General features: G+C 53.5%; 2 protein-coding genes across 3 annotated transcripts; both read left to right on the top strand.

Annotated features, from left to right (window-relative positions):
• Positions 1 to 4,522: 4,522 nt before the first annotated feature.
• On the top strand, positions 4,523 to 17,156 carry FBL (fibrillarin). The gene is made up of 9 exons (XM_068992638.1): positions 4,523 to 4,608; positions 9,911 to 10,081; positions 10,171 to 10,272; positions 10,362 to 10,456; positions 11,429 to 11,599; positions 14,819 to 14,951; positions 15,950 to 16,062; positions 16,827 to 16,972; positions 17,055 to 17,156. Exons 1-9 carry the CDS (start codon positions 4,599 to 4,601, stop codon positions 17,077 to 17,079), a joined length of 966 nt encoding a protein of 321 aa, XP_068848739.1. The 5' UTR covers positions 4,523 to 4,598; the 3' UTR covers positions 17,080 to 17,156.
• Positions 17,157 to 17,534: 378 nt separating this feature from the next.
• On the top strand, positions 17,535 to 25,751 carry DYRK1B (dual specificity tyrosine phosphorylation regulated kinase 1B). Of its 2 annotated transcripts, none has more exons than XM_068992148.1 (11): positions 17,535 to 17,594; positions 19,627 to 19,790; positions 20,814 to 20,933; positions 21,024 to 21,212; positions 21,579 to 21,726; positions 22,619 to 22,905; positions 23,590 to 23,736; positions 23,823 to 23,963; positions 24,373 to 24,568; positions 24,945 to 25,051; positions 25,145 to 25,751. In XM_068992148.1, the coding sequence occupies exons 2-11, from the start codon at positions 19,728 to 19,730 to the stop codon at positions 25,514 to 25,516; spliced, it is 1,770 nt and encodes a 589-aa protein (XP_068848249.1). In that variant the 5' UTR covers positions 17,535 to 17,594; positions 19,627 to 19,727; the 3' UTR covers positions 25,517 to 25,751. The 2 variants fall into 2 exon arrangements, with proteins under 2 accessions (XP_068848249.1, XP_068848248.1); XM_068992147.1 differs by having other exon boundaries at positions 24,253 to 24,568.
• Positions 25,752 to 27,026: the final 1,275 nt, after the last annotated feature.

The raw sequence follows: 27,026 nt of genomic DNA, 5'->3' as shown, positions 1-27,026 counted from the left end.
GCATGCAGGATCTTTAGTTGTGGCACGTGGATCTAGTTCCCTCACCAGGGAGTGGAACCTGAACCCCCTGCACTGGGGGCATGAAGTCTTAGCCACTGGACCACCAGGGAAGTCCTCTGCCAACCTCTTCTGACTCATCTCCTATCACTGTCATTATGATTTGGGAACCTTCTCTTTCAGGGTATTGAACATGCCAAATTTTTTACTTCATTCCTTTGTGAAAGAGCTATTCCCTCCACTCATCACTGACTAGATGCTTCTCATCCTTCAGATGTCCACTTACCTGTTACTACCTTACAGAGCCCTTCCACAACCACCTCACTTAAAGTGGATTTCCTGCATTACTCTCTGTCCTTAACCTGTGGGGTCTGCTGCAACTCCGTGTAGTTAGTGTCCGAACGAAATTAAATTGTAGGGCAGCAGTTGGAGTCTGCAGAGAACTGGAGAATTGCTTGTTGTGGAAATATATCTGGTGTCAGCAGTGAAGTGTATGAACACAAAAACAGATTTCTTTTATAGCAAAGGAAGTTAACAGGTGCCACTGACTGGTAGATATGGGTTAGAGGATACTGAAATTCTCTTGTGATTCCTTGTATGTTCTCATTCAAATGGGAAACAAAGTCATCAGTTAAGAACAAGGAAGAAAAAGTTTTGAGGTCTGATGAGAGAGTGTAAAATGATCCTTCAAGAAAAGGGGTCCAAGACTTCCTGGTGGACCAGTGGTTAAGAATCTGCCTGCTGATGCAGGCCACACAGGTTCAATCCTTGGTCCGGGAAGATTCCTCGTGCCACGGAACGCCTAAGCCCCTGCATCACAACTACTGAGCCTGCACTCTAGAGCCCCTGCTCTGCAACAAGAGAAGCCACCACAATGAGAAGCCCACACAAGTTAATGAAGAGTATCCCCTGATCACCGCAACTAGAGAGAGCCCATGTACAGCAACAACAGACCCACCCCAGCTGAAAAAACAGAAGAGAAAATCGGTCTAGCTGCTTTGGGAAACAGTGTGTTTGTAGGTAAACATACTCTGATCACATGACTCAGCCATTTGACTCCTGGAACTCTTCTCAAAAAAAAAAAAGAAAATAAATTATCTGTCCACACAAGTACTTGTAAGTGAATATTTCATAGCAGCATTATTCATAACAACCTCCATACTGGAAACATCTGGAAAGCTCATCAACAGGTAGACAGACGAACAAAGTGTGGTCTAGCCGTACAGTGAATTCAGCAATGAAAAGGAACCAACTAGTGATACATGCAACCGTTTGGGACGTGATGCTAAGTGACGAAAACCGGACACAGAATTCTTCCTATTGTATAATCTTATCTATATGAAATGGGATGACTGAGCTGTTCTAAAACTGAATTGTGGTGATGAGGGTATAAACTATAAATCTACTCAAATGTGTTCTATAATGTGTTGACCTGTACACATAAAATAGGTGGTTTTTTTTAAACAAATTGATCTTTAAAAAATATATTTATTTATTTGTTTGTTTCTATGTCTGGTCTTAGTTGTCACACGTGGGTCTTTTATTGTTGTGGTACACAGGCTTCTCTCTAGTTGTGGTGGGCGGGCTTTGTTGCCCCTCGACCTGTGGGATCTTAATTTCCTGACCAGAGATCGAACCTGAGTCCCCTACATTGGAAGAGGGATTCTTAACCACTGGACCACAAGGAAAGTCCCCAAAGAGGTGGATTTTATGATATGTAAATTATGCCTTAAGCATTTAAAAATGAGCACATTACCGATACTACTAAGAAAAAAAGAAAAGGAAATGGGAGAATGATTTAATTAGGGGCCTGTGGTAGGATGGCTGGGCCACATTAGGGACTGCTTGGGGTCATGTGTTAGAGTGGGTGTGGGTTTTTCTCCATCCACATTCAGCTGCCAGTGTGCAAGTGTGAAGGAGGTGGAGAGTGGACTCAATTGGGTGCAAAAGGTAAAGTTAGAAGTTTGAGGGCATGAGGAACGGAGAGGAGATAACAGTGGATGGGGGATTGGGCTGGGTGGTAAGAGTGGTGTGATCATGAGGAGGTGAGGTGAGGGGCAGGGAGAAGGAGGTCAGCTCCATGGGGCTGAAGGGTCCTTGAAGCAACAGTTTCAGAGGGAGTGAACTGGAGAGACAGGAGGTGATGGGCAGACAGTGAGATGCATGGAACTGAGATTCTGCAGGGGCTGCAATTTTGGGGTTGTCACTGTCTGGGGGTGGGCCTTTCTCTCCCAACAGCCTGGGACCTCGGCACTGCCACAGTCACCATTGTGTCCCCTGCACTAAGTCTGGGTGTGGGAAGGAAGGGTTGGGCGGAGGATGAGATTGATAGAGGAGAGGAAGTCAAGAGATCCAGAGGCCAGAACAATCACAGGATCATCCACCTGAATTTGGACGTCAACAAGCTCCTCTGTCCATGGGATTCTCCAGGCAAGAATACTGAAGTGGATAGCTATTCCTTTCTCTATGGCTTCCCAACCCATTGCAGACAGATTCTTTAACCATCTGAGCCAGCAGGGAAGCCCAGTTACTCACTGGTAGTACCCATTTCAGGTCTGCAGAGCAAGTTGGCAGGTGCAGTATCTCAGAGCCAGGAGATGGTGCCAGGATTCCAGAATACAGCCTGCACTGTGCTCTGAGGATTGTCATCTTCTTTCCCCTTTGTGGCTGTGCTTCGAGGCCTGTGGGATCTTATTTCCCCAACCAGGGATGGAGCCCACACCCCGTGCATTGGAAGCATGGAATCTTAACCACTGGACCCACCAGGGATGTCCTGGATTTTCACCCTTTAGAAAAAAAATTATTTTTAATTGGAAGGCAAATTCCAATTAAAAGGCAAAGTAAGGCAAAGAAGGCAAAGTAAGATCCATGTAGTAGGTAACACTACCCTGAACTGGAACCATTTGAAATATTACACAGTTCCTGGAAATGCAGCATAGACTCCACAGAATTTCCATCTTAATATGTAAACAAATTTTCAGGAGTGTTTTTGGAACACCCTGCACAGAGAACTCAAGACAGCACAGGTTCATTCATTCCTTCAACAAACATTTAGGGAGTACCCACTCTGTATCTGTTCTGGATACAAAGTGATACAACAATGCACAGAACAGACCAGTGGATTCTCCTGGAGGTTGTTACTAATTTCTCATAGTAGCACATGTTTTGCTTTGTGGAATCAATATGAGGATGGATATTCAAATTATAAAATTACAAAGTGCAAAATTCTCAGTGTTAATACAGAATCTTATCCGTGTTCCTTCCTCCGCCTGCATCCTGATCTGGTCCTTCCTGTCTCCTCCCTGACCCACTGCAGCAGGCCCCGCCTTGGTTTTCCTGCTCCCACCTTTATCTCTCACTCGTTTCCCACAGTCAGCCAGAGTGACCCAGGTCAGATCACATCCCTTCTCTGTTCAGAAGCCTCCATCTCACTCGATAAAAGTTTAAGTTCTCACCCCAAGGCCCCATACAATTTACCTGTTAACCTCCCTGCCCTCATCTCTTCCCACTCTCCCCTACTCACTCTGCATGAAACACATTCTTCAGTGTTTCTGCAACTCTCCTTCCCCTTCCTGCCTCAGGGCCTTTGCACATGCAATCCTACCTGCCTGGAACTCTCTTCCCCCAGACAGGAGCATGCCTCACTCACTTCCTTTAGCTTTTTGCTCAAAAGTCACTGGATACATTCCTTGACCACCCTGTAAGAAATTTCACCTCTCTTCCCAACACCAGTCTCCAAAGCACTTATTCTCCAAAGCACTGTGGCCTTCTACCATTCAGCATGTTTCTACTAACTTGTTTGGTGTCTGTTCCCCTCATTGGAAGATGAGCTCCAGAATTCATATGTCTTGTTCCCTGCTGCATTCCCGTGCCTAGAACAGAGTGCCTGGTACATTCAGGCACACAGCAAATGCTCTTCCAATGGATGAATGGAGTCCAGAGTTGGCCCTTGTTCTTGGGGATGGGAATGGATCAGGGAAGGCTTTTGAGTGTAGAGGGGATTTTAGGGAGCTAACTGGGAATAGAGAAGAAAAGCAGAGGGCACAGTGCCTGCGAAAATCTGAGGATGAGCCCTGATTACTGAGGTTTCCTGGTGGCTCAGACGGTAAATAATCTGTCTGCAATGCGGGAGACCAGGGTTCCATCCCTGGTTCGTAAAGATCCTCTGGAGAAGGGAACAGCAACCCATTCCAGTATTCTTGCCTGGAGAATCCCACAGACAGAGGAGCCTGGCGGGCTGCAGTCAATGGGATGGCAGAGTCGGACCCGACTTAGGGACTATATTTTCGCTTCCTAATCACTGGGGTGCTCGCACCTGTGAAAGAGAAGCTGGAAGCGTGTTTAGTGTAACGATCTCTGCACAGGTCACGGTAGCGCCTAGGGCGCTCGAGGGGGCGGTGCCCTGACAAGCTCAAAAATTCCCGCCCATAGCGGGCGCGCTGGGGTCGGGGCGGGGCTGCGGCTCCGAGGGGCGAGGCTGCGTGGTTGCGTCACCCAGTGTACGTCGCCGCGCGCCTGCGCTCCTTTCCACGTGCGTCAGCCTCAGTCGCGTGGAGCCCGGGAAGCCACCGATTCCTGAGCCGCGCAGTTCTGCGCTAGCTATGAAACCAGGTGCAGCCCGGGGTTGGGGTCTGGGTGAGGGCTGGGACTCGGCGGGGAGCGGGGTGCCAGGAGGGAACAGAGGGGCGGGGTCTTGGCCTGGCGGGCAGGATTTCTGAGCCCCGGATCGGGTCTCTTGTGAGGAAGGGTCCTGTTCCGGCCTCTCGTGGGGATGAGAGGGCTTGGTTCCGCCCTAGGAGCGAACCTGAGCCTAGGGTTCGGGTTCCCGGTCTAGAGGTTTGTGACTGACTCGTCAGAGGTGACGGTCGTGAGTCGAGGGTCTTGGGCGTAAAATTGGGGATGTCCTGAACTGGAATTCGTTTCATTGAGGCTGTCAATAGGGGTCTTGGATATTGGGCCGCGGGCGGCAGTCTAGGGTGCTGCCCAGAACCTAGATCCAGACATCGAGGGTCTTGGATCTCTGGGCGTGGGATTTGGAGATTTGGCCTCATCGCGAGGCGGGGAGTCCCTGATCTTGGGCTGGATCCCCGTATCCTCCCCTGTCGCTGCCGTAGCTACAGTACCCTTGAGTTCAAACCTCGCTTCTCGGAGAGAGTCGCATAGATGAGGATTCTGGCTTGATAGTCTGTGGCCCACTTTCCCGCTCTCCACTCTCCCGAGGGGGGCGGATCCCTAAGCATGGAGTGGAGATTCGGAGCCTAGTGATCCTCAACTGCGGTGAGAAGCGAGGTGAAACTTCACACACCGAGTATAGGATTGTCGGATGGGGGAGGGAGGTAATCACAGGGCGTGAGTGGTTTAATTCATTCCGATTTTACTGGAGATTCTGATGAAGCCTCCGCACCTCCCTCCTAGTGGAATGCGGAGAGTCCCTGCTTTGACAGCAGAAAGGCCTCAGTTCAAAATTTCAGTCCTAACTATGCTTAATTCACTGTGTGACCTTGGGCAAGTCGCTTTACCTCTGAGCCTTAGTTATTTCATCAATAAAATGGCGCCCAGTTCAAATTTAGTGAGAGCCTGTTAAAAAATAGCACATGGTGATAATCCTTTTGCAATATATGTGTATTAGCTGGACAGGTTGTACACCTTAAATTTTCACATAGTTACATTTTGTCTGTTATACCTCGTATAGCACAGTGCTTGACGTATAATAGTATAATGGTTCTAATTGTCATCTTTACCATTCTCATCAAGGGGAACAAAATTAGGGTCCTTTTCCCCAGATGTCTCAGCTCTTATAAATCAGGCTGATTCCCTCCTCCTCTCCACAGCTTGCTCCCCTGGAGTTGGGGAAATATTCCATCATGACAGAAAGGGTCTGTTTCTTAGTACAGGTTTTCTTTTTTCTTCCACCTTCCCCTTCGGCCTGTGGAGAAATGGGGTCATCTGGTCAGGGGTAGTGGAATTTGTGGCTCCACGCCCCCTCCCAGGTTCCCTTTCTCTTCAGTGTTTGGGGATCTTCTGATGAAGTGTCAGGCGGTGTGTCTCCCACCTGAGACCCTGGCAAGCCCACAGGCATCCCGTGGTCTGATGGTCCCAGGAATGGAGGCTACACCTTCTTCCCAACCCTGCCCTCACTGTCTTAGGATAAGAAGTTGTAGAAGTTGTTAGGAATCAGCTCTTTAGCAAGGATTTTTTATTTATTTATTTATTTTAGGCTGTGCTGGGTCTCCACTGGGACTTCCCAGGTGGCTCAGTGGTAAAGAATGCCTACAATGCAGGAGACTCAAGAGATGGGTTTGATCCCTGGGTCGGGAAGATTCCCTGGAGTAGGAAATGGCAACCCACTCCAGTATTCTTGGTGAGAAAATTCCATGGACAGAGAAGCCTGGCGGGCTACAGTCCATGAGATCGCAAAGAATTGGATGCGTCAGAGCATGGGTCTTCACTGTTGTTCAGACTTTCTCTAAACGCTGGTTTAGTTGCCCCTCAGCATGTGGGATCTTCCCAGACTCGAACTCATGTCCTCTGCATTGGGCGGTGGATTCTTAACCACTGGACCACCAGGGAAGTCCTTCAGCAAGGATTTTAGTCTGGTTGTGCGAGGAAGTCTTTGGAAGATTTCAAGCAAGGATATGACGTCAGTCAGACTTGACTGAGACATTTAAACGGATCCTTTTTGCTCTTGAGAAGGAAATGGCAACCCACTCCAGTATTCTTGCCTGGAGGACCCTGTGGACAAAGAAGCCTGGTGAGCTGCCGTCTATGGGGTTGCAAAAAGCCGGACATGACTGAAGCGACTTAGCATGCGTGCATTGGAGAAGGAAATGGCAACCCACTCCAATGTTCTTGCCTGGAGAATCCCAGGGACAGAGGAGCCTGGTGGGCTGCAGTCTATGGGGTCACACATTGTCCGACACAACCGAAGCGAGTTAGCAGCAGCTTCTTGCTCCGTGTGAAAGATTTTAGAGGAACAAGAGTGGAAGCAGACAGAGCAGTAAGAAGTTGTTGCTGTCATCTACTTGGAGATGATGTGGCTTGGACCAGGGTGGCGGCAGTTGGCCTGGTTGACAAATTGTCACCCTTTAGGATATGTTTTGGAGATAGAGCTGATAGTTTGCATGTGGGCATGAGAGGGGTCAAGGACAATTCAGGGTTTTGGTGTGTGTAACTGGAAGGGTGGGGTGCCACTTTGGAGATGGGGAAGGCTGTGGCAGAAGAGAAGTTTTAAACTGGGGGTCTGTTTAAAAACCAAAACTTTTTTTTTTTTTTTAAGTATGTGAACGTGTGTTTTTCTGAGGAGTGGGTACAGTCCATTTTTCTAAGAGCTCCAGGACCTGAAATGGACTGAGATGTTCTGAGTATTGTGCATGCTGTGCCCCATGCCATGCCCACACTTTCTGGGTCTCTGTTTTGTCAGGATGGGGTCGAGGGTCTCTTGGGCATAGTGGTTCCTCCCCTAAGTAGGAAGGAGGAGAGACTTGCTCCCCTGAGTTTGCACGTAAGGCAGCGTACTAAGCACTTTTTGTGTACTGTCATTTAATCTTTACAATTCTGTGATGTGGGCACTGTGTTATTTTCCAGATCTCCTTACAGGTGAACTTTTCAAGACACCCATGAATCTTGCCTACTCTCTAGGGTTGTGGAGTGGCCATCTCCCTGTGTTCAGTCCATGAGCTGCCTGAGGGGAGGGACCGGGGCTTTGGACACCGTCCGATCACCTGCTTCCTGAGTGAGCAGAGAGGGCGCTTTCTTCCTGAGGCAGAACCCAGGGCTTTAAGAGTCATCAGTAAACAGCTCATTTAATTTTCATGGAGCCCATAGTCCCGCAGGATGCAGTGATAACCTAAACAACCATCACTGTCCATTTGGAGTTGATTCTAGTGGGGGGAGTGGGGAAGAGGCAGTGATAATTGTTAAAATGCCATGTATGATAATTGTCAGGAAGAAAAAGAAAGCGGAGTAAAGGCCAGGTAGCCAGAGAAGGCTGGTCTGAGGAAGGAACGTTTGGTCAGACTTACGTTCAGTGCAGGGGGTGAGTCAGACAGTGTCCTCAGGACCCAGGCAGAGGGAACAGGAGATGTCAAGGGTGTGGAAGCTGGAAGTGGAGTTTGTTCTTGGGGAGGAAGAACACAGGACCTAGCCTAGAGTGAGGTCAGGAAAGTCAGCAAAGCCAGCGTGGTGATTCTCAGTCTGGGCCACCTGTCAGAGTCACCTGAGGAACTGTAAAGTCCTAGGCCTGGCCCCCACCCCAGACAGTTACTCAGAATCGCTTGCATGGGGCAAGGGGGAGACCCACTGACTTAGGACTTTGGAAGCCCGAGAAAGGAACTGTGATTTCATTTAGAACGTGATGGAAAACATTTGAAGGAGTTTGGGCAAGGGAATGGTGAGAGCCGATTGGCTGTTCTGAAAAGTTCAGTCACCGGCTGCCATGTGGGCAGGAGACCTCAGAGGGGGCGGGAGACTAGAGGCCGGCAGCTCATTTCTAACACTTAAATTAGGACTAACTCTTCAGAGTTCTACATTTTCATTTTTAACGTCATTAAGATGATGGAAGCCTTCATGGAGACTTCCCTGGTAGTCGAGTGGTTAAGACTCAGAGCTACCACGGCAGGGGGCTCGGGTTCAATCCCTGGTCCGGGAACTGAGATCCCACATGGTGCATGGTGTGGCCAAAAAAAAATAAATTAAAATTTAAAAAAAAAGAGGAATGACCCCTTCATAGGGTGGGAATATAACACACCTTTGCAAAAACTTTTGCATGTTTAATATTGAATAGTTTACATCAAGGGAGGTCAGTTGAAACCAGCACGGATTTTCACACAAATAATTGATAACTCTATTTTTCTAAAAGTACAGCAGAGCTTTAGAAGCTGTTGCAGAGGTCAGATACTGAATCTGTGAGTACCAGGAGAAATCTCTCTGCTTCAGACATTGTTTTGGGCTCAGCGAACAATGTTTGCTGTCTCCTGAAGTGATGAAAAATCAAGTCTCTCTGAATTTTTTTTCCCCTAAACTTTCCATCTTGTTGACAAACCCTAAGTAAACTGCTTATAAGTTGCCCATCCATAAAGGACAAGTTTTGGTTTTTGCTTCCCCCTCACCACTCCCCTGCCAACACCAAGCTGGGGGAGACTTGTGTGTGTTTAGAAGCAGGGGGACCAGTTAGCAGGAAAGATGGATGGTGAATGCGCTGCCCCCCACTCCCCCCGCCACACCGATCTGGGGCTAGCACTTCTCTGCCACACACAAGGTCCCGAGTGGGAGAGCGTGAAGAAGTTTCAGGGCCTGGGGGACCCACCTGCCACAACGCACGGCCACACATGGCATACTCTCTTCTTCAGACTAATCAGTATTGGAAACAGAATAGGTCCTGTGAATTGACCCCCCGGCGGAGGAACGCAGAATATTAACAGCAATGTGCCTCCACCTGTTTCCCTTCTCATCCTCCTCCTATAATTTCACCCTCCCCAGGCCTAATACTCAGCTTCACACTTACCACACCCTTTTGTCTCTGTGAGGGGAAAGGGGCGCCTGGGTTATCACCCAGATCTATACAGCTAGTGCTGGGCAGTCTTGGTTGTAGCTGGACTTTTAAAAAGGATGTTGTGTCAGACCTGGGTTTCTAGGGCTTGCTTTTTCACTTACAGGGATTCTGAGATTTTTCTGTCTGTCCCGTGTTGCTGTTAACCTTTTTGCTTTGATGGCTGTGAACGGTCCGAGTCTCATTCATCCCTTCTGCTGATGGATGTTCGCGTCAGTCCTGTTAGTTCTGCCGTGGACACGTGTGGACACCTCTCCCAGTGTGCGTGTGCACACATTTCTCTCCTGAGCAGAGTCCCTTGCTGTAGAAGTAACTTCTCAAGCTCCATGACCCTGTTGACGATTCCTATTTCTGTTTCCATCACAGGGTTCAGCCCCCGCGGGGGTGGCTTTGGTGGCCGCGGTGGCTTTGGTGACCGCGGAGGTCGCGGCGGTGGCCGTGGAGGCTTCGGCGGGGGCCGAGGAGGCTTCGGCGGGGGCCGAGGTCGCGGCGGAGGAGGAGGCTTCAGGGGCCGTGGACGTGGAGGGGGAGGAAGAGGTGATGGACCGGGCTCTCCCGGGGCTGGGGGCTGGGGTGGGGAGGGAAGCACCGTGGGGTTTCGCTCTCACTACGTCTCTGCCTTGTAGGTGGCGGGTTCCAGTCTGGTGGCAACCGGGGTCGTGGTCGGGGAGGAAAGAAAGGAAACCCATCGGGGAAGAATGTGATGGTAGAGCCCCATCGACACGAGGGTGAGTGAGGAGGGCGGGGAGCCCACCGGGGTTAGGAGTGGGGCGGTGCCCCGATGGGGTGTTGACCCCGCTCTGGCCCCCTCCCCCAGGCGTCTTCATTTGTCGAGGAAAGGAAGATGCACTGGTCACCAAGAACCTGGTCCCTGGGGAATCTGTTTACGGAGAGAAGAGAGTCTCGATTTCGGTGAGACCCCCCTGCCTAGCTAAGCTGCCAGGGCCACCAGCAGTCTGGTCTCCCTGGGCCCCACTGTTCATCCTGCACGAGACAGCCAGGGGATCATCTTAAGCTACAAGTCAGATCACACACTCCCTCCCCAGACACATCCGTGACCTCGCACTGCCTTCAGGTTCAAGTCTTGGGTCCTCAGTGTGACTGGGGGGCCCTGCACGTGCAATCTCCCTCTCTCCCTAACCATGTGTCTTCCAGTCACTCCCAGAGCCTCCCCGTTCTCCTTGCCTGGAATACTCTCCTCCTCCCCGCTTCAGGTAGGGCCGGCCCCTTATTATCACTCATCTCTGGTCAGCTGGCCTTGTCTCCCTCACAAGGCCCCCTTGCCCCACCCTGTCTAGCAGAAGCAGCCCTCACGACCTCTCTGCAGGCGTCCCTGCTGCCCGGAACTCACTTCCTTATTGACCTGAGTGAGCCCTCAGCTTTGGGCGATTCCTCTTCCTGGGCTCTCCTGGCCGCCGCCTTCTCATCCTCACCTGCCCTCGCCCTGCTCCCTGGACTTCACACACCCCTTCCTGGCTTGACCTTTCTTCTGAGCACCTGTCACTGGCTCCTATGCCGTGTGTGTCCATTCAGCATGTCCTCACTCCTGGAGAGCAAGGCCTTTGTCCCCTTCGGTGTGTTTGCCCAGTGCCTGAGCTTAGGGGCCGGCACAGGCAGTGTTCGTAGAACGAACACAGAGGTCTTGCCTTGCTGTTGTCTGGGGTGATCTTGTCTTTATTGTCCCCGTCGCTGCCCCTTCTCCCTGAGTCAGGAACCCCCACGAGAGCGCAGGCCCTGCCTGTTATGGTCATAGATGGATATACTCATTTGTTTCTTGTACAATGACTGGGGGCCCAGTCCCTGTTGAGGGCCCTAGAGTTAAGAGCCTTGGGGTCTTGCAGAAGAGCCTGGCACTGACTTCCATCCCCATCTCTCTCGGTGCAGGAGGGAGATGACAAAATTGAGTACCGTGCCTGGAACCCCTTCCGTTCCAAGCTGGCAGCGGCAATCCTGGGCGGGGTGGACCAGATCCACATCAAGCCAGGGGCCAAGGTCCTCTACCTCGGGGCTGCCTCGGGCACCACCGTCTCCCACGTCTCTGATATCGTCGGCCCGGTGAGCAGACAGAGGGACAGGAGGAGGTGGGAGGGAGGGAAAGGTCCCCTTCTCTGCCAGCCTGGACTCAGAGGCCCTGGCTGCTTCCCTGCACCGAGGGGCTCGGAGCCAGGCCCTTCCTGATCACAGTGCCTGTGCGTGAAGCAGCGGCTTGAACCACATGGTCTCCAGAGCTCCATTCAGCCTCACACCTGAGTTCTTGGCCTGGAGCGAAAGGGCTTGGGTGTCGGGGCAACCCGTGTTAGGGGGGCCAGAGCTGAGAATACATTGGATTTGATTGCTACCCCTCTGGGACTTTGCTCGCGGTCCAGTGGTTAAGACTGCACGCTTCCACTGCAGAGGGTGTGGTTCCATCCCTGGTTATGGAACTAAGATCCTACATGCCATGTGGTGCAGCCAAAAAAAAGATAGCCCTCAAATCTGGGCTTCTGGTTTCCCTAAACAGGAGATTGTCAGTTTGGGGGCCTATGCTTCTGTGCAGCTGGACAGCCTCCCTGTTGAGAGGGCACCCACATATCTCACTTCATGATCCCTCACTTGGCTGTGAGGCTAGAGGGTGTGTAATTTAATGGTTAAAAACCCCAGACTCTGGTGCGGGCTCTTAACAGTGAAGTGGCTTTCAGCAAGTACTTACTCCCTCTGAGCCTCAGTGTACCCCTCTGGAAAATGGGTGATTGTGATGATAAGTGAATTAAATCCTGTGACATGCCTAGAGCAGTGTCTGGCCAGGTGCAGGTATTCTTAGCTGTTACATCATCTCATCTCTATGCCCTAGCTTCCTCATTTTAAGCCTAAACTGGGGGCCTGGGCTCTCAGATCAGACAAAGTAGGATGGAATAACCCTTGGACCTAGTATATTCACCTGTAAAATGATAACAAGGGCTTCCCAGGTGCCTCTAGTTGTAAAGAACCCACCTGCCAATGCAGGAGATGCAGGAGACTTGGGTTCAATCCCTGGGTTGGAAAGATCCTCCAGAAGGGCATGGCAACCCACTCCAGTATTCTTGCCTAGAGAATCCCATGGACAGAGGAGCCTGGCAGGCTACAGTCAGTGGGGTCACAAAGAATCAGACAGGACTGAAGTGACTTAACATGCACACACACATCATGATAACCGGTCATTAAATGGTAATGTTTTGATTTGGGGATTTGAAGAGCTGCATGTGGCTTGAAGAAAATTGAGATCCCCAGTGGAACATTTCATGCAAAGATGGGCTCAATAAAGGACAGAAATGGTATGGACCTAACAGAAGCAGAAGATATGAAGAAGAGGTGGCAAGAATAACTATACAAGAAAGATCTTAATGACCCAGATAATCACCATGGTGTGATCACTCACCTAGAGCCAGACATCCTGGAAAGTGAAGTCAAGTGGGCCTTAGAAAGCATCACTATGGACAAAGCTAGTGGAGGTGATAGAGTTCCAGTTGAGCTATTTCAAATCCTGAAAGATGATGCTCCCAAAGTGCTGCACTCAATATGCCAGCAAATTTGGAAAACTCAGCAGTGGCCTCAGGACTGGAAAAGGTCAGATTTCATCCAATCCCAAAGAAAGGCAATGTCAAAGAATGCTCAAACTACCGTACAATTGCACTCATCTCACACACTAGTAAAGTAATGCTCAAAATTCTCCAAGCCAGGCTTCAGCAATACGTGAACTGTGAACTTCCAGATGTTCAAGCTGGTTTTAGAAAAGGCAGAGGAACCAGAGATCAAATTGCCAACATCCACTGGATCATCAAAAAAGCAAGAGAGTTCCAGAAAAACATTTACTTCTGCTATTGATTATGCCAGAGCCTTTGTGTGGATCACAATAAACTGTGGAAAATTCTGAGAGAGATGGGAATACCAGACCACCTGACCTGTCTCTGGAGAAACCTATATGCAGGTCAGGAAGCAACAGTTAGAACTGGACATGGAACAACAGACTGGTTCCAAATAGGAAAAGGAGTATGTCAAGGCTGTATATTGTCACCCTGCTTATTTAACTTCTATGCAGAGTACATCATGAGAAACTCTAGGCTGGAGGAAGCACAAGCTGGAATCAAGATTGCCGGGAGAAATATCAATCACCTCAGATATGCAGGGAGAAGGCAATGGCACCTCACTCCAGTACTCTTGCCTGGAAAATCCTATGGACAGAGGAGCCTGGTAGGCTGCAGTCCATGGGGTTGCAGAGAGTCAGACCCGACTGAGCGACTTCACTTTCACTTTTCACTTTCATGCATTGGAGGGGGAAATGGCAACCCACTCCAGTGTTCTTGCCTGGAGAATCCCAGGGACGGTGGAGCCTGGTGGGCTGCTGTCTCTGGGGTTGCACAGAGTCGAACACGACTGAAGCAACTTAGCAGCAGCAGCAGATACGCAGATGACACCACCCTTATGGCAGAAAGTGAAGAGGAACTAAAGATTCTCTTGATGAAAGTGAAGAGGAGAGTGAAAAAGTTGCCTTAAAGCTCAACATTCAGAAAACGAAGATCATGGCATCTGGTCCCATCACTTCATGGCAAATAGATGGGGAAACAGTGGAAACAGTGTCAGACTTTCTTTTTTGGGGCTCCAAAATCACTGCAGATGGTGATTGCAGCCATGAAATTAAAAGATGCTCACTCCTTGGAAGGAAAGTTATGACCAACCTAGACAGCATATTAAAAAGCAGGGACATTACTTTGCCAACAAAGGTTCATCTAGTCAGGGCTATGGTTTTTCCAGTGGTCATGTATGGATGTGAGAGTTGGACTGTGAAGAAAGCTGAGTGCTGAAGAATTGATGGTTTTGAACTGTGGTGTTGGAAAAGACTCTTGAGAGTCCCTTAGACTGCAAGGACATCCAACCAGTCCATTCTAAAGGAGATCAGTCCTGAGTGTTCATTGGAAGGACTGATGCTGAGGCTGAAACTCCAATACTTTGGCCACCTCCTGTGAAGAGTTGGAAAAGACTCTGATGCTGGGAGGGATTGGGGGCAGGAGGAGAAGGGGATGACCGAGGATGAGATGGCTGGATGGCATCACCAACTCGATGGACTTGAGTCTGAGTGAACTCTGGGAGTTGGTGATGGACAGGGAGGCCTGGCGTGCTGCGATTCATGAGGTCGCAAAGAGTCGGACACAACTGAGTGAGTGAACTGAACTGAACTGAATGTGGTATATGGGCCAGAGTAGGCACTCCATACAGAACTAGTTATCATTGTTATTTTTGTTTGACTTTGATGTCTTCTAGGACGGTCTGGTCTATGCAGTTGAGTTCTCCCACCGTTCTGGCCGTGACCTCATTAATTTGGCCAAGAAGCGGACCAACATTATTCCTGTCATTGAAGATGCTCGGCACCCACACAAATACCGCATGCTTATCGGTGAGGGGTCTAGGGTTGGCCTGGGAGAGGGGAAGGTGTGAGACAGGCCACTCCAGGTGTCCTGGAGGAGGCCTCCGGAGCCCTGATTCGGATGGAATTGGAGTGGATGAACAGGTTGAGTCTGTAGAAATGCAAATGGTTTGGGGACCAGGTGAGGTGGAGGTGGCAGTCACGCTTCAGGGACCCAGATATCTGGGTCCTTGGGCCAACCTCTTTCCCTCCAATCTCTTGACACTCCCACTTTCTGCTGAATACTTCCTCTCTGCCTGCCTCCAAACCCCAGTACCTGTAATGCGACCCCTGACTTAGGCATAAAAACCTCCTTCAGAGGTCCTCATCAGCATCATCTGGTGACATCATAACCCCAAAAGCACACCTAGAGGGACCCATTGTGAATATTAATAACTTAAAAAAAAAAAAGTTCAGAAACATAGTATAAAAATTAAGCACCTATAAAGCACCCCCAGAGGTAACTGATCCGAACAATTTGATGTCGGCTTTTCCTGATTTTAAAAAAGTCATTGCACCATCTTTTCATTTTTTTAAGTTTTTCTTCCTGAGTTTTTTTCCCTGTGCATTCATACCCTACCTCTGTCCTGCAACTTTTCTTCTTTTCACAATCCTGCAGACGCGATTGCCTGTAAGTGCTCGCCTTTACTTGCCTTTTTGATGACGTGTCTGTCTCCCCCCCAGACCCGGGAGCGTCTCGAGGGCAGGGTCCGGGTCTGACTCGTCTCTGTGCCCCCCACGGCCGGCCCGGGGCTGGCCACAGAGTAGGTGGCAATATGGTTTACAAGAGGAATGAATGACTGGTGTAACTGTGGGCTTTGGACCCATCTTGGGGGCACTGTGGAGGGTGGGGGATCATTGTCGGGGGAGGTGATTCTGGAGGCAGGGAAGACTGCTAGGAACCTGCTGGTGATGGGGCTCTGGCCCCATGGGAGGAGCTGGGAAGATTAAGTGGATCCAGCTTTTAACTGCTACTTCTTTCTCCCTAGCAATGGTGGATGTGATCTTTGCTGATGTGGCCCAGCCAGACCAGACCCGGATTGTAGCCCTGAATGCCCACACCTTCCTGCGTAATGGAGGACACTTTGTGATTTCCATTAAGGTGTGGAGCTTGGAGGAGTCTATGGGGTGGTGATATCTTCTTGGTTTGTAACTACCATGCAGTCAGTCAAAGCAACCCTGATTCAGTGTATTCCCAGCTCCCTATAAGCCACCCAATCAAATAGAACATAATGAAAAATATCTACAAAACTAAAAGCCATAGAATTTAAAGAGGCTAGACTATAGTGGTTGAGTGCATGATCACTGAGTCTGAGTATCTGAGTTTGGATTCCAGCTTGCCGTGTCTGAGCAACTTACCTAACCTATATGCCTGTTTCTTCACTTGTAAAATAGCAATATTAGTCCTGTCTCTTTTAGTGTTGATGTAAGGACTACACTTCTCAGTATATGTGGAATGTTTAGAATAGAACCTGGTATAAAATAAACAACAGATAAATGCTAGGTGCATTTTTAAGAAGTCTTCTTTTGAAATTCAGAGGCCTCTCCAGTACTTCAGCCAGATTCCCCATTCTCTTTTTGCTGCGTTTGTTTTTGGTATTCTCAGCTGCATAATTCCTAAAGAAAAGGAAGTAGGAGGGGGAAAAAAATGTGTAAAATTTAAACACTAGGGTTTAGATAAATAGGGTTCTGTTGAAGGATTTCTGTTCCAAACCCAAACCAAATCGAAAACTTCTCTAACAAAGTCTTTCCGTACATTTCCAAAGCCTAGTCTCCAATAAAAACAAATTCTGCTGGTTTAAAGCAGCACAAAAACGGGGGAATATCCCAAAGCTTGCCTCAGACTTCAAATCCTCTCTTTTGCAGGCTAATTGCATTGACTCCACAGCTTCCGCCGAGGCTGTCTTTGCCTCTGAAGTGAAAAAGATGCAGCAAGAGAACATGAAGCCCCAGGAGCAGCTGACCCTAGAGCCGTACGAGAGAGACCATGCTGTGGTCGTGGGCGTGTACAGGTGAGCACGAGGCCCCATCAGTACTTGTTACGCGTGCCCCAAAGTGGTGACGGGCTCTTCTAAGTCCACTTTCTTCTCTCAGGCCACCTCCCAAAGTGAAGAACTGAAGCCCAGCGTCACTGGATCGCCAGAGAGTGTGTTGCTACTGTTACACGTTTGTTTTTTCTATTAAAAGACTCATCAGTCGCTCCGTTTGCCGCTGATTGCTTGACGACGTCTATTCACAGGGCGCTTGCACGCTCGGTCCACTGGCCTGGTGGTGGGGGCGAGTCCTCCCACCCGGTCGCACTGCGCACGCTCCTCTCTGAGCTGCCTCCTGCGCAGCCGTAACTTGGACTTCGGCGCTTGGGCGGGGTCGGTAGCTCACTGCGCATGGATCCCAGTAAGGTTCTCTGAGCGCAACCGCGGAGCGCTGCCCTGGGTCACGTGAGGGGAAACAGCTTGGGGGGTGGGGGCGGAGTCGGAGGCGGGGGGGCCGGTTTGTTGTGGTCGCCATTTTGCTGGTTGCATTACTGGGTAATCGGGGCCCTGGCTCGCTGCGCTCGCCGGATATCTTCAGCCTGTGGGCAGGACTGAGCTCGGGCTTCCCGAGCAGCTTGAGTTCCCTTGCCCGCGCCCTCAGGTAAGGACGCGGCTTCAGGGGGACAGCACGCGTTCTCGGGGAGGGAGGGTAGTCTGGGACCCGCCCTGCCTGCGTCGCTGCGAGATTTAGCACGAGGCCGAAGGAGGAGAGAAGGGGGGCGGCGGGCAGGTGCAGGCCTTGCCTGGCTATTCATAGTCGGATTCCTGGAAGGGGCCGAGCCGGAGGGAGCAGTCTTAGGAGGGGGTAGCGGGGCCTCGCTCCCGCCCTTTGTTTGGGCTCGGCTCCGCCGGCCGCATCGTCGTCGCCTAGCAACCGCTGTCCTGCGCTGTGATTGGTTGATCTCTTGGCAGCAACGACCAATGGCACGGTTGTTGCCATGGTAGGTGTGGACTGCCAAGTTCGGTCCGGCCCCGCCCGCCTGGGCTCCTCTGGCCCGGGCTGGCCTCCAGGGTGGGGGGCGGGACGCCGGGGTCCCCTGGGGAGGGTGGCTGCGCTGGGCGGGGCCGGCGGGGCGAGGGTTAACTCGCCCCTCCCCCGTCCACCTGCTTTCCCCTTCCCCCGCGTGCCCCGGGCTGACCCTAGTTTCCTTCTCTCCCCGCCCCTGGCGGCGGCGGCTGCTGCCTGCTGTTGTCACCCACCGGGCCGCCTGTCCCGCTTGCCCTCCCCGCCGCGGGGCTTGCCGGGCCGGCCGGGCCGGGACAGGCGGCTGTCTGCTCACCACAGCCACCACCGCCATGCTGGCCGCTCGCCCACCCAACTGGGGGCCCCACCGCGCTCCAGCCCCCCGTGGGCGCGCCAGCCCTGACCCGGGTATGGGGTGGAGGCTGGGAGAGAGGGTCCTGTTGTGGGAGGGGCCCGGGGCAGAGATTGTTTTGTGGGGGAGCTCCAAGAGAGAGGAGGGATCGTGGAGTGGCAGGGCTTGGCATGGGAGAAAGGATTGACAGGGGAGAAGGCCCGTGGGGAGAGGAGTTTGGTGTGGAAGATACTCTGGAAGGGGACAGTTCTGTGATATTTGGCGAATTTGGCTCTGGGGGACTTCTAGGAATGGGCACAGCTGTGGGTTGACCCTGGTGTGAAGGAGTAACTGGAGAAAGGGCCCTGACAGGAATATTGGTAGCGAGGGTGGGGGTGGGATCCATGGTAGGGGAGAGAAGGACGATCCACTCTAAAGCGCCGATAGAAACGCCTCCCGCTTGCTTCCCAAAGGAGTGGCCCTAGTGGGGGAGGGGGGAGCAGCTTGGAGTAATGTGGAGAAGGGCCCTGGTGTAGCATGCGGTAACTGGATATGGTTTGGGAAATTACTGGAGGGTGGTCCCTGATGTGGGAGGAAATGATAGGGAAGAGGTCTTGGCACTAAATGGGGAGAGTCCTCTGAGAAGGGTGTACCCTGGTGGGTGAGAATGCCTTGGGGTTAGGACTCCGTTATAAAGGGGTCCTTAGATGACCTTGGTGTGGTTGCGAGCTCCCTGAAGACCCTGGTGTGGTTTTAGGGGCCTGCAGAGGAGTCTGCTGTGATTTGGAGGGGGCCGAAAGACTCCCTTGTGGTTTGGGAGGGAGCCTAGAGTTCTCTGGATTGGGGGACCTACTGGGAAGGGTAGACCTTGAAGTGGAGGGACCGTCCTGTGGTAAGACAAAGTCCTGACGCTCCCAGACTACGGGAGGGGCCCTGAGGAGAGCCATAAGTAGAAATGGGGAGGAGAGTGAACCCAGCTCCCTGTGCTGCCTATGGTTTCTCTCTTCTCTTCCTCCCCCCAATTATTCATGTCTTTCTGTCCTTTCCTGTCACGGCTCACATCCCTGCCTGGCTCGCGATTGTTCCCTTTCCCATGTTCCTCTCCTCGTGCCGCCTGCTCCATGTATCTGGTCATCATTCGCTGGGGACTTTGCTGTGCTCCCCACCGCCACTTCTCTCTGTCCGCTCTTCACTGCCACCTGTTGACCCCTTGCACCCTTTTCTCCACGCTCTGTGCCCCGCCTTCTCTCTGCTGTCCACCTCTTTCCCGCTTGGCACTGGCCAACACATCCCTTTGTTCCATGTCCCCCCTCTCCCCCCCACCCCGCCCCCTCTCAGGTCTCAGCGGCGGTGGCAGCCGAGGTGCAGGATGCGAGAAGGCGCCCCCCAGCCGGGCTCCCGCTCCAGGCCTCGCTCCCCTGCGGCCCTCTGAGCCCACCATGGCTGTCCCACCAGGCCATGGTCCCTTCTCTGGCTTCCCGGGGCCCCAGGAGCACACGCAGGTACGCGTTCCGCTGGCTCCTCACCTACCTGGGGAAGGGGGAGGCAGGGATAGAAGGGTCTTGGGGCCAAAAAAGATGATGTGGTTGCCCGGGATGGTCTGCCGGGCGTGAAGGGCGCCGTGGAAGTGGAAGATAGAGAAGAGTCGCTGGAGGAGTCGGGATTTGGAGAGCCTGGGTTCCAGTCCAGGCACAGTGGTTATTCCATAGGATCCCCATGTTTCAGTTCCCTGTTGTGTCAAATAAGACCCGAACCCTACCTCACAGGGTTGTTGTGAAGATTAAACAAGTTCATAAAATGCAATTGGAAATGCTGAGAACAGTGCCGGGCACACAGTAAACACTCAGTAAATACTCATTAACGAAAAAAAACATCCAAAGTGAAAGATCTGGAGGGGTTCAAAGGGAAGAAGCTTGAGCCTGAAGGATTTTGGAGCCAGCAGGGCCTGGGGGTGCAGAGTTAAGACCTTCAAGGGTAGACTGAAGACTCTGGGCTACAGAGCTTGAAACAGGATGGAGTACGAGGAGCCACGATCCTCAGGGTGAAGAAACTGGGCAGAGAGGCACAGAGAAGGGGTGCAGGGTCGGAGTGGGGCGGCCCCAAAGGGTGAGAATAAGACAAGATAGGAAGCCCTTCTGGGAGGGAGTCCCTGGATGGATGGTCTCCACTGAAGGATGGGGAGGGTCAGAGCCCAGGTTTCCAACCTCTCCCCCTGAGGTTTAGAAAAGAATCAAGGTATGTGATGAAAGGTCAGGGGTAAATCATTCACTTCGTGATTTACTCAGCAAATTGCTTATGAACACCCACTATGTGCGAGGCCCCGCTCCAGGCTCGGGAGAGGAAGCAAGAATAAGTAAAGTCTCTGTCCTTTGGGAGTTTCAATTCTAGTGGGGTTGTCAGACAGTGACCAGATAAATAACCCATGTGGTAATGGTGAGCCAACATCCCACAGAGTTCGCCCCCTCGAGGTAGGGATGGAGGCCCTCCCTCAGTGCCCACCGACCGGTCACCCTGCCTGTCCCCAGGTGCTGCCCGAAGTACGGCTCCTGCCACGGAGGCTGCCCCTGGCCTTCCGAGATGCGACCTCGGCCCCGCTGCGCAAGCTCTCCGTGGACCTCATCAAGACCTACAAGCACATCAATGAGGTGGGCAGAGGAGCGGGGATCCAGGCTGGGTGCAGAGGGGTCCTGACAACCTGTCGCTCACCACTCCCCATCTCCCGGCTGGCTGGGCAGGTGTACTATGCGAAGAAGAAGCGGCGGGCCCAGCAGGCGCCACCTCAGGACTCGAGCACCAAGAAGGAGAAAAAGGTCCTGAACCATGGTTATGACGATGACAACCACGACTACATCGTGCGCAGCGGCGAGCGCTGGCTGGAGCGCTATGAGATTGACTCGCTCATTGGCAAAGGCTCCTTTGGCCAGGTGCGGGATGCCCCTCACCCGACCCTGATCTTGGGGTTGGGAGGTATGGGCGCCCCCTGGTATTGACCCACACAGCCAGTGGGTTCGGTGGCTTCGAGCTCCGTGCTGGGCCTTGTCCCAGCGGAGTCAGTTGATTACTTGTGCTTCAGTTTCCTTTTCTATAAAATAGTGCAAACAACAGGACTCCCCACATAAGGCTGTGTCCCATGTTTACACTAGTGTCTGACTGTGGGTGACTCCAGTTTTGAATGAGTAGTATTACAGATGGTGATATCGGTGGGTGTCCTTGCTGGAGAGAGGGGTAGTCCCTGGCTCTGTTCCCTGTGCCCCCCATTCCCTCACTTTGTGACCGGCTGGTGATCACAGGTGGTGAAGGCCTATGACCATCAGACCCAGGAGCTGGTGGCCATTAAGATCATCAAGAACAAGAAAGCCTTCCTGAACCAGGCCCAGATTGAGCTGCGGCTGCTGGAGCTGATGAACCAGCACGACACAGAGATGAAGTACTACATAGGTGAGGCCTGGGGCAGGGCTGCTCGGGATGGGCCCCCCCCACCCTCGGTTCGGCCAGGGGCTGGGGTCTTCAGGGCAGGCTTGCCACTTTCACAGTATCCTGTTCACATGAGAATGCTGGTCAGTTTATTGACCAGCTCACTAAGGGGTCAGGTGCTATTGTAAGAACTTTACACACATTATTAACTGTTGAACCGTCATCACAGATTACCCACAGTTTGGAAATGAAAAAACAGAGGCAGTTAGGTGCCATCACTTGCAGCAGGTCATGGCGTTTGCACTCAGCAGTGCTATCACTTGACCAGGCAGTGACCTCCAGAGCCTTTACTCTGTGAGCACCTTTGTCCTCTTTGCTATACTGATTCCTCTTAGAAAAATCAAGTAGATTGAAGGAATGTGTTTCTTTTAAAGGGAAGATACACATCTTTACGGTAAATGGAAAGCGATTTCCCCTTGTCACAAAAATAAACAGAACTGAGACTAAAAAGTGTTATAAAATGAAATGAAGTGTAGGACGGTGTTAAAAACCCATCAGCACCAAATAGAAACTTTATCTTTGGTTTAATCACAAAGTCTGACAGAGATTTGTAAAGAGGTTAACTTCCTGTAAATGAAATTGTGGACATACGAAAACGTTCTGATTAGTAGGCAGTAGAGAATCCCATGGTCGGAGGAGCCTGGTGGGCTATAGTCCACAGGGTCGCAAAGAGTGGGACACGACTGAAGCGACTTAGCACGCATGCACCCCGCACGCAGAGCACACTCCAGTTTGGTCTATGCTCGAGAAGCAGACACAGATCCAGTGCCAGCCTCTCTCTGTGACTGTGGGCCGCTGGCCCTCGCAGAGCCTCAGTTTCTTCTTGCTCGGCCCGTTTCCGCCCCCTTCCCGGCAGTGCACCTGAAGCGGCACTTCATGTTCCGGAACCACCTGTGCCTGGTGTTCGAGCTGCTCTCCTACAACCTGTACGACCTCCTGCGCAACACGCACTTCCGCGGCGTCTCCCTCAACCTGACGCGGAAGCTGGCGCAGCAGCTCTGCACGGCGCTGCTCTTCCTGGCCACGCCCGAGCTCAGCATCATTCACTGCGACCTCAAGCCCGAGAACATCCTGCTCTGCAACCCCAAGCGCAGCGCCATCAAGATCGTGGACTTCGGCAGCTCCTGCCAGCTCGGCCAGCGGGTGCGGCCCGGCCTCGGGGGGCAGGGCTCGGTTTGGGTGTGGCTCGGATGTGGGCGAGGCCGACTGGCAGCCTGGGTCCGCGGGGCGAGGCCAGTCGGGGATAGCCTTGTCACGTGCAGCCTGATACCTGAGCTACGGTGCTTGAGATGGGGCCAAGAGGGAGGGCCACCGGGTGTACTGCCCAAAGGAGAAGGGAGAGCGGAGCCTGAGGGAACAGGGCCAGTTTTGAGACTGCCAGATTGGAGAGGGGGTGGGGCAGAGGGGTAGTTGGGTGGCTGTGAGCCTGAAAGGCTGTGGCGCTTTGCAAAGCTTTGCTTACCCTGTGCTCTTAAAGCTGGGGATGGAAGGGGCGAGGCTCTTCAACTCTGCTGCTAAGATGATGCTGGTAGTGGCTTGAAAAGGGTCTAGTTTGGGAGGGTGGGAAGGGCCTAGGTCTGCCGGCTGCCAGCCCCTGGTGACTTAGAGGGGCACAGGACCAGACTAGGCCAGCAGAGAGCCCTGAAGCCGATGAGTACGATAGTGGTGGTGATTCCAGGAAGCTGGTGCTGATAACATGAGGGTTTGGCGCCCCCCGTCCCAAGTGTTGGGGGCAGGAGGCTTGACCTCAGTCGGCCCTCCTAACTTTGGGGCTGTTCTCATAGCAGAGGCTGGGACCTCTGATGGTTGCCCTCTCCCCTCCTCCAGATCTACCAGTACATCCAGAGCCGTTTCTACCGTTCGCCCGAGGTGCTCCTGGGCACTCCCTACGACCTGGCCATTGACATGTGGTCCCTGGGCTGCATCCTGGTGGAGATGCACACTGGAGAGCCCCTCTTCAGTGGCTCCAATGAGGTGTGCTCCCGAGGAGGGGGTGTGCTCCCGAGGAGGGGGTGGAGGCCCGGCCGGCCCAGTGACCCTGACAGCCCGCCTGCTCTCAGGTGGACCAGATGAACCGGATCGTGGAGGTGCTGGGCATCCCACCAGCCCCCATGCTGGACCAGGCGCCCAAGGCTCGAAAGTACTTTGAGCGGCTGCCTGGGGGCGGCTGGACCCTACGAAGGACAAAGGAACTCAGGAAGGTGCGGCCCCTGCCCCCACGCCGCTCCTCCTACCCCGGCGGCCCCTCACTCTCTCACACTTGGGGCTCCCTCCTCCGTCTCCCCGCTTCCTCTCCCTGTGTCTTTCCCTGTCTGTCCTTTCCTTCCTCCCCCGCCCACCCCCTCTCGCCTCCTACCCACCGCACAGCTCTTCTTAGCTTCTCTCTTTCCACTTTCTCTCTCGTGCCTCTGTTTCCCCGTGTGTGTCTCCCTGCCCCTCCTGCCCACTGACGGCCACTCTCTTGCCCCCCCTCCCACCTCCCCCTGCCAGGATTACCAGGGCCCCGGGACACGGCGGCTGCAGGAGGTGCTGGGCGTGCAGACGGGCGGGCCCGGGGGCCGGCGGGCGGGGGAGCCGGGCCACAGCCCCGCCGACTACCTCCGCTTCCAGGACCTGGTGCTGCGCATGCTGGAGTATGAGCCCGCCGCCCGCATCAGCCCGCTGGGGGCGCTGCAGCACGGCTTCTTCCGCCGCACGGCTGATGAGGCCACCAACACGGGCCCGGCGGGCAGCAGTGCCTCCACCTCGCCCGCACCCCTCGACACCTGCCCCTCCTCCAGCACCGCCAGCTCCATCTCCAGCTCCGGTGGGTGCTCAGTGCCGGACGAGGGGTCGGGTAGCTCTGATCGGGCCGTGTGGGGCGGGGGGATGGGGGTGGGGAATAGCTTTGTCACTGGGCCTTGGCCTAGAGCTTTGAAACTATGAGATCCTGAACTCAACAGTGGGTGGAACAGGGGAGCGCAGACGATCCCTGAGCGTCTCTCTGAACCTGGGCTCAGATCTCTAGAACTTGTTTTGACTCTTTTGACACCCAACTGAACCCTGACCCCTAATCTCACTTGTGTCTCTGATCCTTTGAATGGGCCTGGGCCATGAACCAGACGCAGCCACCTGAAGACCAGCTGCCGCCCCCCCACCCCCGCCTTTCCTTGCTAAGCCTCTCTCTTCCTTGGCACTTCCAGGAGGCTCCAGTGGCTCCTCCAGTGACAACAGGACCTACCGCTATAGCAACAGATATTGTGGGGGCCCTGGGCCCCCCATCACTGACTGTGAGATGAACAGCCCCCAGGTAATGGGGTCTTGGGGACTTAGGAGGAGGGTGGTGGGCTCTGGGGCTTCAGAACCCAGGTCTCCATCACCCACCGTTGCTTTGCTCCTTTAGGTTCCACCCTCCCAGCCGCTGCGCCCCTGGGCCGGGGGTGATGTTCCCCACAAGACACATCAGGCCCCTGCCTCTGCCTCGTCACTGCCAGGGGCTGGAGCCCAGTTACCCCCCCAACCCCGATGCCTTGGTCGTCCCCCATCACCAACCTCACCACCACCCCCGGAGCTGATGGATGTGAGCCTGGTGGGCGGGCCCCCAGACTGCTCCCCACCTCACCCGGCGCCCGCCCCCCAGCACCCGGCTGCCTCAGCCCTCCGGACTCGGATGACAGGGGGTCGTCCACCCCTCCCACCCACTGATGACCCCACCACCCTGGGGCCTCGCTTGGGCCTCCGTGGTGTACCCCAGAGCACGGCAGCCAGCTCATGACCCTGCCCCCTCCCTGGGGCCCCTCCTGAAGCCATACCCCCCCATCCGGGGGCCCTGGGCTCCCATCCTCATCTCTCCCCTTGACTGGAATTGCTGCTACCCAGCCGGGGCGGGTGAGGCCTGCACTGATTGGGGCCTGGGGCAGGGGTTCAGGGAGAGGGGTTGAGGCTCACCTCCCCACTAAGGACTGGACCCTTGGCCCCCTCTCTCCCCTTGTTTTCTATTTATTGTACCAAAGACAGTGGTGGTCCAGTGGGGTGGGGGAGATCCCTCTCACCCCAGGGCCCTAGGAGGGGTGGGGGCAGGTAGGGGGAGATGGCCTTGCTCCTCCTTGCTGTACCCCCCAGTAAAGAGCTTTCTCACATGCCCGCCTGAGCGTTTGCAGGCCCTTGGCTCCCCTCACCCCGCCCTCAGAGGCATGGGGAACGGTGTTTGGGGAAGGGGTGCTGGCAGAGCTTTGAGGTTGGGGTGAGGCCCCGGTCCCTGGGGGAGTTACAGCACAGACAAGGGGCTGTAGGAGGAGTGGGGCTGTGGAATCCTAAACAGCGATCCTGGATATGCTCCTAGCCCACACTGGCCTTTTCTCGGATAAACTGAGACCTTGAAAGGTAAAGGGCCAGCTGTCTATGGGGAACGGTTCTGTCCTGATAAGCCAGGGTTTGCGTGGAGTCTGCACAGGCGTGGCTCATTCTGCCAGCCGTTCAGTAGGTGCTGAGTGCATGTAGCAGGCCTTATTGGTGCCATCTGGGGGATGGCAGGCAGCAATGGGAACAGAATTTACATATCCCCCATCCCCCACCCCACTCACACACGCACACGTCTTGTGTCACTCTTTGGAATCAGTGCTGAGCAAAATATTTTAGATTCTCAGGCAAAAAGAAATTACCGGGGTTCCAGGTAAGTGGGCCTATTGCCATGGTAATTTGGAAACGTCTGTTCCCCAATCGGCCAATCAAGAGCCGCCAGGTTCAAAGGATGTTGGTGCGCGGCGCTTTCTGGGAAATGGCGTTCTTGGCACTCCTTTTTCCTGGTTTTCGTTGCTGAACTACAGAGCCCAGAATTCGTTTCGCTCACGCGCATAGGGGCTTCCCAGGCAGCCAATCGGCAGCCAGAGACATCCAGGGCCCGGATGCTGGAGGCGGGCAGTAGAGGTGGAGAAAGCAGTGATTGGGCGGTTTAGGCCAGTCACTCCGGAGCGTTGAGTTCTCCAGTCTTGCTGCAGGTGGGTTGCGCGCTGTGCTGAGGGAGCATGCAAGTTAGGCGTTCGTGATCACGGAGCAGGAGGTAAGCAGGCCCGAAGTGGCCCCACAATATGGGGCATTGCTAGCCGCTCTGTTGGGTCCGGCTCGCGGGAAGCCCCAGTCGGTAGGAGAGACGGGCAAGAGCCCCGTTATGGATCTGCATGTGTTCGCTAACGGAAGCCGCTTGGAACGCGGAGCGAACCGGCCCGGTGCCGGCAGGGAAACCTTCCTGGGGAAGGAAGTGCTGTCTGAACTGAGACCTGAAGATG

Source organism: Capricornis sumatraensis, chromosome 20, assembly GCF_032405125.1.
Source record: "Capricornis sumatraensis isolate serow.1 chromosome 20, serow.2, whole genome shotgun sequence".
Classification (NCBI taxonomy): Eukaryota; Metazoa; Chordata; class Mammalia; order Artiodactyla; family Bovidae; genus Capricornis; species Capricornis sumatraensis.
The sequence above is the reverse complement of the archived record's forward strand: the minus strand, read 5'-3'. Positions and strand labels throughout refer to the sequence as shown.